Source organism: Callospermophilus lateralis, chromosome 1 (assembly GCF_048772815.1).
Source record: "Callospermophilus lateralis isolate mCalLat2 chromosome 1, mCalLat2.hap1, whole genome shotgun sequence".
Taxonomy (NCBI): Eukaryota; Metazoa; Chordata; class Mammalia; order Rodentia; family Sciuridae; genus Callospermophilus; species Callospermophilus lateralis.
In genome coordinates, this window is record NC_135305.1 from 80,334,951 (window position 1) to 80,347,563 (window position 12,613).

A 12,613-nucleotide genomic window follows, 5' to 3' on the forward strand; every position below is an offset into this window, starting at 1 on the left:
GTTCATCATCAATGAGGATGGAGAACTGAAATTTTATTTGGTGAAGAATATTAAAATGGGGTCATAGGATAGGAAGTTCCTCTAAAACTAGTAAATATGAAATTACAAAATCCAAATCGGGCACATCCAAATAGCGAATAAATAGATGCCTGGGGTGAGTGAGTCACAAGCACATGAGCTGTAAGAGGTTGAATTCAAGAAAACAGATCAGGCAGTGCTGCTTAATACCATCACATGATCTGCCCCGAGGCCCTGTATTTCATTTAATAAAGAGTGGGGCACAGCGGAGCCCAGAAGAACACTGGTGCTCTCCGTGGATGGGGCCAGAGGAGTTGAAAGTTACATCCTGATTGCCAGGGCAATTCAACATGGAATGTCTCTACTGTGTCCTAGGATTTCTGTTTCTGGCTTCTAGACTGCCACTTGATGCAGCCAAACGTGAGTAATTCTATTTTTATGTTTAACCCCTCCTCTGACTGTTGGCTAGGTGATGGATAATAATATCCTCTGAGCTGACCTGGACTGAAACTCCCCAGGAAGCATTCACGGATTCGGACTCATTCATTTCTCCTGCAAATCACTGGGAATGTTGAAACTACTGCATCCTCCAACCGCAGCCTTGTTTCAGGCTCATGGAAAATAGAAATCATGCAGCCCTATGGAGCTCTTTTTTTCATTGCCAATTCCTCCTACTCTGTTGCCAGACAGGGGTTGAAAGAGGGAGGATGGTCCCTGTCCCTAGAAAAAAGTAACTCTACCAACAAAACTTTGTCTGGCTTCCTTTCAACAGCATGGAGGCAGACCTCAGATGAAATGGGGGCTCAAATCTGGAGACAAGCTCTTTCACACCCTATCCAGAAACTTGGCTGAGCTTTGTCTGCAGACCTGTAGTAGCTTGCTGCCCCTTTCTCTGAGGTTACTGAGGGAAGGGCTGACACCTGCTTCTCTATCCTGGTTATGCTTTAGAGACGGGGCAGTGTGTGTGCACGCCTGTGTGTGTGGTACTGGGGATTGAACCCAGGACCCCTTTACCATTGAGCTATATCCCCAGTCCTTTTTATTTTTATTTTGAGACAGTCTTGCTAAGTTTCAGTGACTGGCCTCAAACTTGAGGTTCTCCTCCTCAACCTCCCTAGTAACTGATATGACAGATGTGCACCACCAAGCCAGCAAGACTGAGCATTTACAACAATGTTGATGCCAATCAATGAAATCGGCATGTTTGGGAGTGGGCTCAGCCTAGCCTCACTTAAAAAGTGCTCTTGCCCTCTGGATGCGCAGCCAGGGGTGGGAACCACTGAGGTGGAGTGTGCCCACTTGTTCAGTGCACAGGTGACCCTGTTCCTCTGGGAAGAGCAAGCGAGTAAACAGTGAAAGTGAACCACACCTCTCCCAGAAGGTCCACCCCACCTTGCTCCAATAGAGTAGTGACCTTCTAGGGGTCCCGGTTCCACTAGACAACTCCACCGGGGGTCGGCGAAGGTAGGGGTGGGTTTGAGCACCCTGGAATCCACACCCGACTGGTGTCCAAGTGTGTAGTCACTATGCTGGCCGCTTGGTTTATGTCACTCAGGTAATGCCCACAACCGCATCCAGTGCTTTTGATCAGTGAGTCCAAACACAAGGACCTCGGCCAGCCAGGGCCAGGCAGCACTGCCCAGTTGGTGTCGGTGTTTGGCTCCTTGGAAGAGCGCAGGGAGACTGAGGCTGTGATTGTCCCTCTTCCCAGAGGAGGAGAGAGACCACAGAAAGGACAAGGAATTCAAGTGGAGTGTGCCCATTGGAGTGGCAAGGCCACACAGCTGGTAGATGGAAGAGGAAAGAAAACGGCCATCTCAAATGCTGTTCTTCCTGCCAGGGCTTGGAGGACAGACTTGGGTACCCTAGCAGCAGGGCTGGTCCCTGAGTGACTTAGCTTCATTGAGTTTTCATTTCCTTTTACCAAACTTAAGTTCTTGTGAGATCAACTAACAAAAGGTGCTTGGCTAGGAGACATGGTGGAAATTCTTCTCCTCTGACAGATCTGCACCCCAATCCAGCAGACCTCTGAGGACAGACTCCCCAGGAATCTGCATTCCTGAGAGATTGAGATATGGGCACACAGGTCCATGGGAGCCCCCCTGCCCTGATTCCAGCTGTGCTTAATAAAATAGATTAACCAGAGGATAAATCTGGGCTGTCAGTTTGAGAAGAGTTCTAACCTATTAGGCAGTGTTACAAAGCCCAGACATTCCTGGGTTCCTCTTGCCCTAGACTAAATATTCTGGCCCAAATAAATAAGGGTAGATAGCATTTAGCAGTGTGTCAAACACCAAGGGCCTTTGAACCATAGTCTGGGCAATCACAAATCTGTTCTTTGCAATCTGCCTTTTACAAAATGCAAAAAAAGCTGATAACAGAGTAGGTGAAAAGCAGCCCCAGACACCTGCTCTCTGCTGGTAGGCAGAATAGGGAGTGGTGAGTATAGAGGGGGAAGCCCACCCAGCGGTGGGCCACTCAGTCCTACCTTCTGCCTGTGTCTCCTCCCCCCACATTCACACACACTTGTTGCTTCCTTTTAGAGCCTGCATACAGTTCATTTATCTTATTTTCAAATCCGACCTTTCCTTTTGAAGTAATTATACATTCATATGAAATTGTAAGAAATAACAGATCTCGATGCACCCTTCATCCAGTTTGCTCCAGTAGTGAGATAAGGCAAATCCTAGTATCGTAACCAAGATATTGACATTGAGATAGTCAAAATACAGAACCGGTCATCACCACAAACATCCTCATGCCCTTTTATAGCCAAATCCACTCCCCCTCCACCACTTCCCAGACCCTAGCAATCACAAATCCATTCTCCATTTTTATAATTTTGTAATTTCTGGAATGCACGCAAATGGCATTATACAGTAGGTGACCATTTGGCACTGGCTCTTCTTTAACTCAACATAGTTCCCTGGAAATTTATTGAAGTTGCTGCATCTATAGTTTGTTCCTAGCCAAGCACTGTGGCCCATGCCTATAATCTCAGTTCTGGAGGCTGAGTAGGAGGACTGCATGTTCAAAGCCAGCCTCAGCAACTTAGCAAGGCCCTAAGCAACTTAACAAGACCCTGTCTCTAAATAAAAAATAAAAAGAGTTAGGGATGTGGCTCAGTGGTTAAGTGCCTGGGTTCAATCCCTGGTACCCCCACTCCTCTCAAAAAAGTTTGTTCCTTTTTACTGCTGAGTAGTATCCCATGGTCTGTATGTACCAGAGCTTGCTGAATCATTCACCCACTGAAGGACATTTGGGTTATTGCTCTTGGAGTTACTCTGAGTAAAGCTGCTATGAATCTTCACATACAGACTTTGATATGAACGTAAGTTCATTTCCCTAGGATGCACGTCAAAGAGTCAATTGATTGGTTGTACAGCAGTTGTGTGCTGTTCTACAAGAAATCAACAGCCTTGCTGTACCATTTTACATTGCCACTAGCAATGGCTGAGTGTCCCTACTTCCTCTGCTGCATTACTCTTTATTTGGGTTAAACTGATAGATCTATGGGGGTTTTTCATTGTAGTTTTATCAGGAATTTCCCTACTGGCTAATGAAGTTGGGTATCTTGCCATGTGATTATTTGTCATCTGTGTATTCTCTTGTTGATATATCTGTTCATGTTTTTTAGTCATTTTCTAATTGAATGGGTTGTTTTTTCAGGTTAAATTTTGAGAATTTTTTATATATGAGAATACTACTCCTTAGTTGGAAATGTGATATGTAATTAATTTCCCCTAGTCGGTAGCTCTACTTTTCATCCCCTTACATAGACTTTGACAGAGCAAATTTTTTTGTTTTAATAAGGCCCAATACATCAGTATTTCCTTTTATGGTTTATGGCTTTGGTATCAAGTCTGAATTCTGGTCTAGCCCTGAATCCTGAAGGTTTTTGTCTATGCTTATTACTTTTTTCCCAGCACCTTTTGTTGAAAGTCCATCTTTTCTCCACTGGATAATTTCTAAATCTTTGTCAAGAATCAGTAGGCCATACCCGTGTGGGTCTATTTCTGGGCCCCCTATTCATTTCCACTGACCTATGTGTCTATCCCTTGACACTCTCCTTTTAAGTTTATATTTTTCCTTGACTTCTAACATTTAAAATCAGAGGAGAAATCTGTGTTTTGATTATATTTCTGGAAATTCTCTCAGGATCTGAGGAAGAAGAAGGCTCTTTGAAATAGAAAGAACTAGTCGTGAGGATGAAAAGATGTGAATCTTCATTTCCACTACATTAAAGATGGCCCTAGGTGAATCATATCAGTCTCTAGGCCTGGCTTTATTCATCTGCAAAGGGAAGGAGTTCATTCCTTGTGACTCAATTAAAAGTAAATTTCCTATTACAAACATTTATTGATAAAGATGAATTTCCTGTCCTCACTCAGTATCTGTTTCCAAATAGGAATAATGACAGAATCACATCGCATTGGGGTTTTGTCTAATTTGAAGGTCCAGAAAAAACATATGACCTGAAGTCAAACAGACAGTTTAGTATCAGAACCGAGGCTAGAACCTAGGCTCTATGACACCCAGTTCAATATTCTCTCCCATTCCACCTGACTCCCTGTTAAGAGGGGACAACAAAATGTCTCTTCCTGGAAAAAAAAAAAAAAAAAAAAACCTCTTTCTCCTGTTGGATATAAAAGAGCTGGGCTCAGTGACACATGCTTGTAATCCCAGTGACTCGGGAGGCTGAGGCAGGAGGATCAGAAGTTTGAGGCCAGCCTCAGCAACTTAGTGAGCCCTGTCTCTAAAGGAAAAATTTTTAAAAATTGGGGATGTAACTCAGTAGTAGAGCACTCCTGGGTTCAATCCCCAGCATCATTAAAAAAATGAAAAGATAAAGGAGGTCAGTAGCAAGCATTCAATATGGCTTTTCTGAGCACCCACTAAATACCACACCATGTGGTAGACCTTTTCCAGAGCTTAAGAAAACAGAGTTTTGGGCCTTTAAGAGTTTGTGGCCAGATCAAGCCAGCACTAGATTAATCGATGAGACAATGATTTTTAAAAGCATATGATTAGTGGCTGACTAAAGGTTTCAGGTAATTGACATTTGGCCATGAACGAAATACTGTAATTCTGAAAGGAAAAATACGGAGTTCGTTCTCTTGTGTCTCTTTTTATAAGAGAGGAAACTTTGTCCTAGAAGCTCTCAACAGATTTCCTCTCCGCTTTCATTGCCTAGGATTTAATCGTCTGCTTCTGGCCAAACTGTAAGAAACGCTGGGAAAGTGTCTGAAATTGTGATATGTTGTAGCAGAGCCTCTGTCGGGGAGGGAAAAACAGTAGAGCAGGAAACGGCTGCTGGTAGCCAGTCAACCAACCTGCTACAATCTTCAAAGAAAGTGGAGACCACGTGACCAGAGTTGTCAGGCAAGGAAGACATCAACAATGAAGATCAGAAAGAATTTTAAAGGAATTATAATATTATAAACTCTAGAGCAATCATTCAAAACAAAATCAGACGAAGAGATACACATAATAAGCCAGTAGTAAAGACAGAATGGAATACAAATAAAATCCTAAAAAGTACAGCTAGAGAAGAAAGACAGGAAAGAGGAACAGATGGGACCACCAGAAGACTTAAATTGCACAGTATTTATAATTAAATTAAATATAAATTATCTAAACACTTCAAGTACAAGGTGGAGATTTTTTTCAGACTAAATTTGCAATAACAGAGCCAACTATATGGTGTCTCCAAGAAACCCATTTCAAACATAAAAATGCACCTAGGTTAAAATTTTTTAAAAAAATAGAAAAATGTATATCAGTTAAATAGTAAGCATTAATATCAAAATTCTTCAGAACAAAGAGTATTACCAGGGGCAGAGGATCAATTTCTAATAAGAAAAAGATCAACTCATCAAGAAGACTTAACACATCTAAATGCATAATATACCTAAAAACAGAGCTTCCAAAAAACATATAGCAAAAACTGACAGAAATAAGCAAATTTTTCACAAAGCACAATTATAAAGATTTCAAGATTCCTCTCTCAGTAATTGAAATAACAAGTAGACAAAAATCAATTTGAAAAACATCATCAATTAGCTTAACATAGTTACTTTTTTTTTTTTTTTTGGTTGTATGGGGAATCAAATGCAAGGTCTTGCACCTGCTAGGAAAGCACCCTGCCACTGAACTCTAACCACAGCCCCAAATATAACTCTACAAGTGCACAGGGAACATTCACCAAGCCAGATTATATTCTGGGCTGTAAAAAATTTCTTTCGCGGTGGGATCTCCAGCTCTGGTATGTGTCTCTTGGAATCCTGAAGGCATTCTTGAGCCTAACTTTCCTTAGCCAACAGCATAGTTCAGACTGGAAAAAAGATGCAAAAACTGGTCTGGAGAACACTGGCATCCGAGTTTTCCTAAGGATATTGTACCAAATCCAAGTGTTCGGAAGATATAAGAAGCCAAGAGATGTCGAAGAAATACTGGCTTTCAAAACATTTTTTGGTTCATTTAAAGTACATAAAAGAGCTTGGTTCCAAATGCTATATGCAAGTTATTTCCAGTAAACTCATTTTTTAAAAAGCACCCTCTGTTTACTTGGCATGCTGGCTGTATTATGGATGTGCTTTCCAACGGTATGAAATGAAATCTTCTTTAACCATTGTTGCATAAGGACTAATGAAGGATGGAATAGACAAAGTAATTTGTTTTTCAAATTATCAACACAGGATTTCATGATGTGCTGGGCAATGAAAGGTATTCTGGTTATATGAGGAAACACAACCAATTAAATGGCTGGTCTTCCGATGAAAATGACTGGAACGAAAAGCTCTATCCGGTGTGGAAGAGGGGAGATGCAAGGTGGAAAAATTCCTGGAAAGGTAAGCCCAACTGAACCCCCACAACTGGAATGTCTGACTTTAGCAAGTCTTGGAGGTTACAGAGTTCAGGTTTTCGCAAATGACAGTGCTGTCACTTCCAAGTGCATGGCACCCGGATTTGATGATCTCTCCTTTATCCTGACTGTTTCACTTTCTAGACCACTTTCTAATCTTAGATTTTTCCAAATTTATGATGCTTGAAATATTTTGGAAAGTCAGCAGGTTTAGTCTCAAATCTTTCTAACCAACGTGGGAATGGTCACCTTCAGAAAAATGTGGTTCATCACAAAGCGAATATCTTTCTACTTAGATAAATAATGAGTCCTTCAGTCCTTGGGTATTGAGATGAAAAAATATGTGAACTTTTAACGTTTGTCTCCTCCATCCCATTGAGCAGATTTTTTTAATCATCATAAGTAAATATTTTTTCAGTGGTTAGAAAATTCTTTCACGAGTCTGATTTCTGTTTATCTTCTAGAATGTTGTATTCTGAAAGCTAAAGTAAGGAATTTAGAAAATAAATTTAATATAGCATAAAGAGACATATGGAGCCAGGTGATGTGTGCCTGTAATCCCAGCTATTCTGGAGGCTGAGGCAGAAGGATTGCAAGTCTGAGGCCAGCCTGGGCAACATAGGAAGACCCCATCTCAAAAACAAAAGTGTCCATAGAGACATATGGATCCTCTGGACCTTATCAACTGATTAAACTTTACTTTAAATGTTTATTAATGGGTGAAAGGTAAAAGATCAGTGAGCTCCATTTCTTGTTGCTCTAGGAGGCCGTGTGCAGGCGGTCCTGACCAGTGACTCACCGGCGCTGGTGGGTTCAAACATAACCTTTGCAGTGAACCTGGTATTCCCCAGATGCCAAAAGGAAGATGCCAACGGCAACATAGTCTACGAGAAGAACTGCAGAAATGGTGAGAATGCAGTAGTTCTCCTGAACTACAGGAGACCTGTCTCTACCCCTTAATGCTCACAGGTACTTCTGAAAGGGCAAGATGCTGCTGCTGTCCTTGCCACCCTCCTCCTTGTGCTGGACGACAGCGAGGGAGAGTGTGGTCCTACCAGGTTCCTTCATCAAATCAATAGCAGCCAAATCTACTTCAGCCCACTGGTGGCTGGGCTGCTTGGATCCCTCTTTAAAAACGACACTGTCCCACCCAGCTTTTTCTTAGTGTCCAGTTGAATGGACAACTTCATTGATCTCAGATTTTGATTTTATTACTTGGAACTTTTTTTGGAGATCAAAATTGCCAATTTAACAGATGTTTGCTGATGAGTTTAATTTCTGCTGATCAGAATTTCTCAAGCAAATGTTATGTGGCTTGCACAAATGCTCAAATGTGTATTTTGGGGCTCTTAAAGAGATAAGCTCTTTAGCCAGGCATGGTGGTATACAACTTTAATCCCAGCAGCTCAGAGGCTGAGACAGGAAGAAAGCCAGCCACAGCAATGGTGAGGCACTAAGCAACTCAGTGAGACCCTGTCTCTAAATAAAATACAAAATAGGGCTGTGGATGTGGCTCTATCAAGAGAAATTATCTTTTAAAAGCTGTACATTCTTTATTATTATTATTATTTTATTCTTTTGTGGTGCTGAAGATCGAACCCAGGGTCTTGCACGTGAGCACTCTAATGATAAGCCGCAACACCAGCCCTAAAACTGTATATTCTTAAAAAAGAAAAAAAACAGCTAATTTACTGAAGCTTATTCTTCTATCAGTGCTAAAGCTATTCGATGTCTTTATAATCTGATTTTATTATTTAGAATTTTTATTAAACTGTTGATGAGTTCATGCCTTATTATTTTTTTACCTTCTCCCCTGGGGAAAACAATGAATTCTATATGGAAAGGGCTTAATTTTTAACACGTGTTAAGTAATATGGTCTTTTTTTTTCTGTTTCTTCTTTTTTAAAAAAAGCTGATTCTTATGACAATCTAGTCCTGTGAGCATTTTTATGGGAAATAATCCTTATGAAAATGTTTATAAGTATCTATCATCACTAAAAAAAGAAAAAAAGAAAGAAAAGAAAAACTAGGAATCTTTGCAGAAATAACCGATTCCAGGTGGAAGGTAAGAAAGTACTAGGCCATCCTGAGACATCTGTTGTGCCAGAAAATAAGAAAGAGCTCACAGACTAACCAGGTTATGTCAAAAGGACACAAGAGTCAACTCAAGGAGCTTCCATTGGCCATGTTGGGATAATTTAAGTATAAAAAGCAAAAACAACTAGTAGATTCATAAAGAAAAAGGGTCAGGCACAGTGGCACACACATGTAATCCCAGTGGCTCCAGATACCGAGGCAGGGGGATCACGAGTTCAAAGCCAGCCTCCGTAAAAGTGAGGCACTAAGCAACTCAGTGAGACCCTGTCTCTAAATAAAATACAAAATAGGACTGGGGGTGTGGCTCAGTGGCAGAGTGCTCCTGAGTTCAATCCCCAGTACCCAAAGAAATAAATAGGCTTTTCAAGGGTCGGGGATGTCGCTCAGGGGTAGAAAGCTTGCCTAGCAGCCTAGCATTGGGAGGCCCTGAGTATCATCCCCAGAACTGGGGAGGGAAAAAAAACCAAAGATTTTTCAAAAATATCAGTGACAAATAATAAATAAATAAATAAATAAAAGAGGGTAAGGGGACTGTTCTAGATGAAAAGATATTGACCATTACTTGTTTAAAATGGAAAATTCCATACACACAGAAAAATTGAAAGCACCCAGGTACCTTCCACCCATGGTCAACAATCTAAAATTTTTGCTATATTTGCTTCTCTCTGTAAGTTTGTATTTATATCTGCATAGGTATAGATATAGAGATTAATTTATTGTCGCAAAACAAAAACTAAAAAGGGCTGGGATGTAGCTCAGTGGTAGAGTGCCCCTGGGTTCAAAACTCAATATGGGGTGGGACTGGTGGGGGGAGTTAATAAAATATTTAATTCAGAGTTGAGCCTGGTAATCATGTCTTGTTTCTTTCTCTGTTTAGATTCTGGCTTGTCTCTTGACCCGTATGTTTACAACTGGACGTCCTGGTCAGAGGACAGTGACTGGGGAAGTGGCCCCGGCCAAAGCCAGCACAATGTGTTCCCTGACGGGAAACCTTTCCCTCACCACCACGGATGGAAGAAATGGAATTTTGTCTACATCTTTCACACACAGGGTTAGACTTTTACAAACTCTTTTAGCCTCTTCTTTGCCTTTTTAAAAAATTTTTAAGCTTCACACCAGCTGTGGGGCGCACACCTGTAATCCCAATGACTTGGGAGGCTGAGGCAGAAGGATGATCATTTTGAGGCCAGCCTCAGCAGTTTAGTGAGACTTTATCTCAAAATAAAAATGAAAAAAAAAAAAAAAAACTCACCAAACATGACTTCCTTGACCCATCAAGGGTGTGTTCTGACTGTTTACTGTCACTTATCTTCACTACCACTCCTGGCACCATGTAGTTAAGAGGTTTTTTTGGGGGGAGTGGGATTTTTTGGTGATGCGGGAGATTGAGCCCAGGGCCTTGGTGCATACTAGACAATCACTCTACCCACTGAGCCATATCTCCAGCCCCCAAGTTGAAGTTTAAGTTGACACTCTTTAGCCTAGTTGCGGTTAAGTTCCTTCAACTTAACCAGATTAGATGTCTTTGCTTAAAAGTCAGTCTTCAACCTAGAAATTGCTGTTTTTCTAACAAGACTCCCATGAATTTCCATCCTCTACTGAGGTCTCAGAGTTTAGTGATATTCCCAACTCAACTAAGTTTGATCACATCTCTCAGGGCTGGGATCAACATTTTCCACTTGTAAAACTATTCCTCCATTCCCTCTTCTATCTACATCTTTCTCTTATCACTTACTCTATCTTTATATAGTATACACACACACGCATATATGTGCACACATGCATATATTGCTGGTTAAATGTGTGTGTGTGTGTGTATACATATATCTTTATATAGTGATACTGATACAAATACTATCAGAAAGTAGAGGATTCCTGTGCCTCTTTTTTAAAAAAATCCTGTTTAACAATATAGCTGTAGTCATATTGTCAACAAATTAAGGTAGAACATCTCACTGTTACACTAAATGCATTTTATTTTTTTATTTATATATGACAGCAGAATGCATTACAATTCTTATTACACATATACAGCACAATTTTTCATATCTCTGGTTGTATACACAGTATATTCACACCAATTTGTGTCTTCATACCTGTACTTTGGATAGTAATCCACCATCATTTCTAACCCCAGGTCCCTCCCTTCCCCTCCCACACCTCTGCCCTCTCCAGAGTTCATCTATTCCTCCCATGCTCCCCCTCCCTACCCCACTATGAATCAGCCTCCTTATATCAGAGAAAACATTCAGCACATAAATGCATTTTCTGTGGGAAAAAAAAATGTGTACTTCAAGTGCCAGATCACTTCAGTCATGTACAGTATTTTACTTGTACACTGAGGGCCAACTGTATTATCCCAATAAATAGCTCTTTTCATTTTAACCAACAACCCACAATGATGTGTGTACACTGTGGGTGAGCTCTAGAAAGCGCTACATAGAAACCATCTTCCTTCCTGGAGCAGCTCTATCTTCTCTTCCCATCATCCCTCCTCAGGGCAATCCCTCCATGGCAGTCACTGGTCTTTCAGAATCAACTTCTAGAAGGATGGTGTGATGTTGCAGGTAACTAAGAACCTCCATCTTCTTGTAGGTCAGTATTTCCAGAAGTTGGGAAGATGCTCCGTGAGAGTTTCTATAAACACAATCAACATGACCCTTGGCACCCATGTCATGGAAGTGACTGTCTATAGAAGACACGGCTGGGCGTACATGCCCATTGCACAGGTTAAAGATGTGTACGTGGTAACAGGTGCGTGGTGTTGTGGGCTCTGAGGATGAGGCATGTGGCTCTACTGGGGGTTAAGAAAGAGCACTGAATATCCTGGGTTAGGTTATGATTCACCTGGGCCCCTACCCAAGCTTAATTATGTTGTCTCCCATCTATGTTTTCCAGAAGAACTTGGGAAAACTCTAGAAAACTCACATACAAAAAGGAGAGCATGATGCTGTGTTACCCCTAATTTTTAACCTAAAAGGCTTACCACTTGAGATAAAGCCTGGTGCAATCCTTCTTCTTTGTGATGTTTTTGTAGATGAGATTCCTGTATTTGTGACCATGTCCCAGAAGAATGATCGAAATTCATCTGATGAAACCTTCCTCAGAGACCTCCCCATCAAGTTTGATGTCCTGATTCACGATCCCAGCCACTTCCTCAATGAGTCTGCCATTGACTACAAGTGGAACTTTGGGGATAACACTGGCTTGTTTGTTTCCAACAATCACACTTTGAATCACACGTATGTGCTCAATGGAACCTTCAACCTGAACCTCACAGTGCAGGCCGCCGTGCCCGGACCTTGCCCTCCACCTTCACCCAGACCTCCAAAACCAACCTCCTTATTAGGTAAGCATTTTATGGAGGATCCTGGAGAGAAATTCTTTTTTAAATTTTTTATTTGCTTTTTTTTTTTTTTTAGATATACATGACGGTAGAGTGTATTTTGACATATTATACGTATGTGGATTACAACTTAGTCTAATTGGGATCCCATTTTTGCAGTTGTACATGATATGGAGATTCATTAGTTGTGTATATACAGAGGAAAGTTATGTCTGATTCATTCTACTGTCTTTCAAATTCTGGGGAGAATTTCTTTAGTGGCTTAAAAAATATTCATTTATGTTATA

General features: G+C 41.1%; 1 protein-coding gene across 1 annotated transcript in view; it reads left to right on the top strand.

Annotated features, from left to right (window-relative positions):
• The first annotated feature begins 278 nt into the window (after positions 1 to 278).
• Gpnmb (glycoprotein nmb) overlaps positions 279 to 12,613 on the top strand; it is a 29,069-nt gene continuing 16,734 nt past the window's right edge. Inside the window, exons 1-6 of the mRNA XM_076835363.2 lie at positions 279 to 438; positions 6,717 to 6,869; positions 7,647 to 7,790; positions 9,858 to 10,031; positions 11,576 to 11,734; positions 12,018 to 12,329. Of these exons, the coding sequence (XP_076691478.2) occupies positions 369 to 438; positions 6,717 to 6,869; positions 7,647 to 7,790; positions 9,858 to 10,031; positions 11,576 to 11,734; positions 12,018 to 12,329 (1,012 nt within the window). The 5' untranslated portion in view covers positions 279 to 368. The remainder of the gene's footprint in view (positions 439 to 6,716; positions 6,870 to 7,646; positions 7,791 to 9,857; positions 10,032 to 11,575; positions 11,735 to 12,017; positions 12,330 to 12,613) is intronic.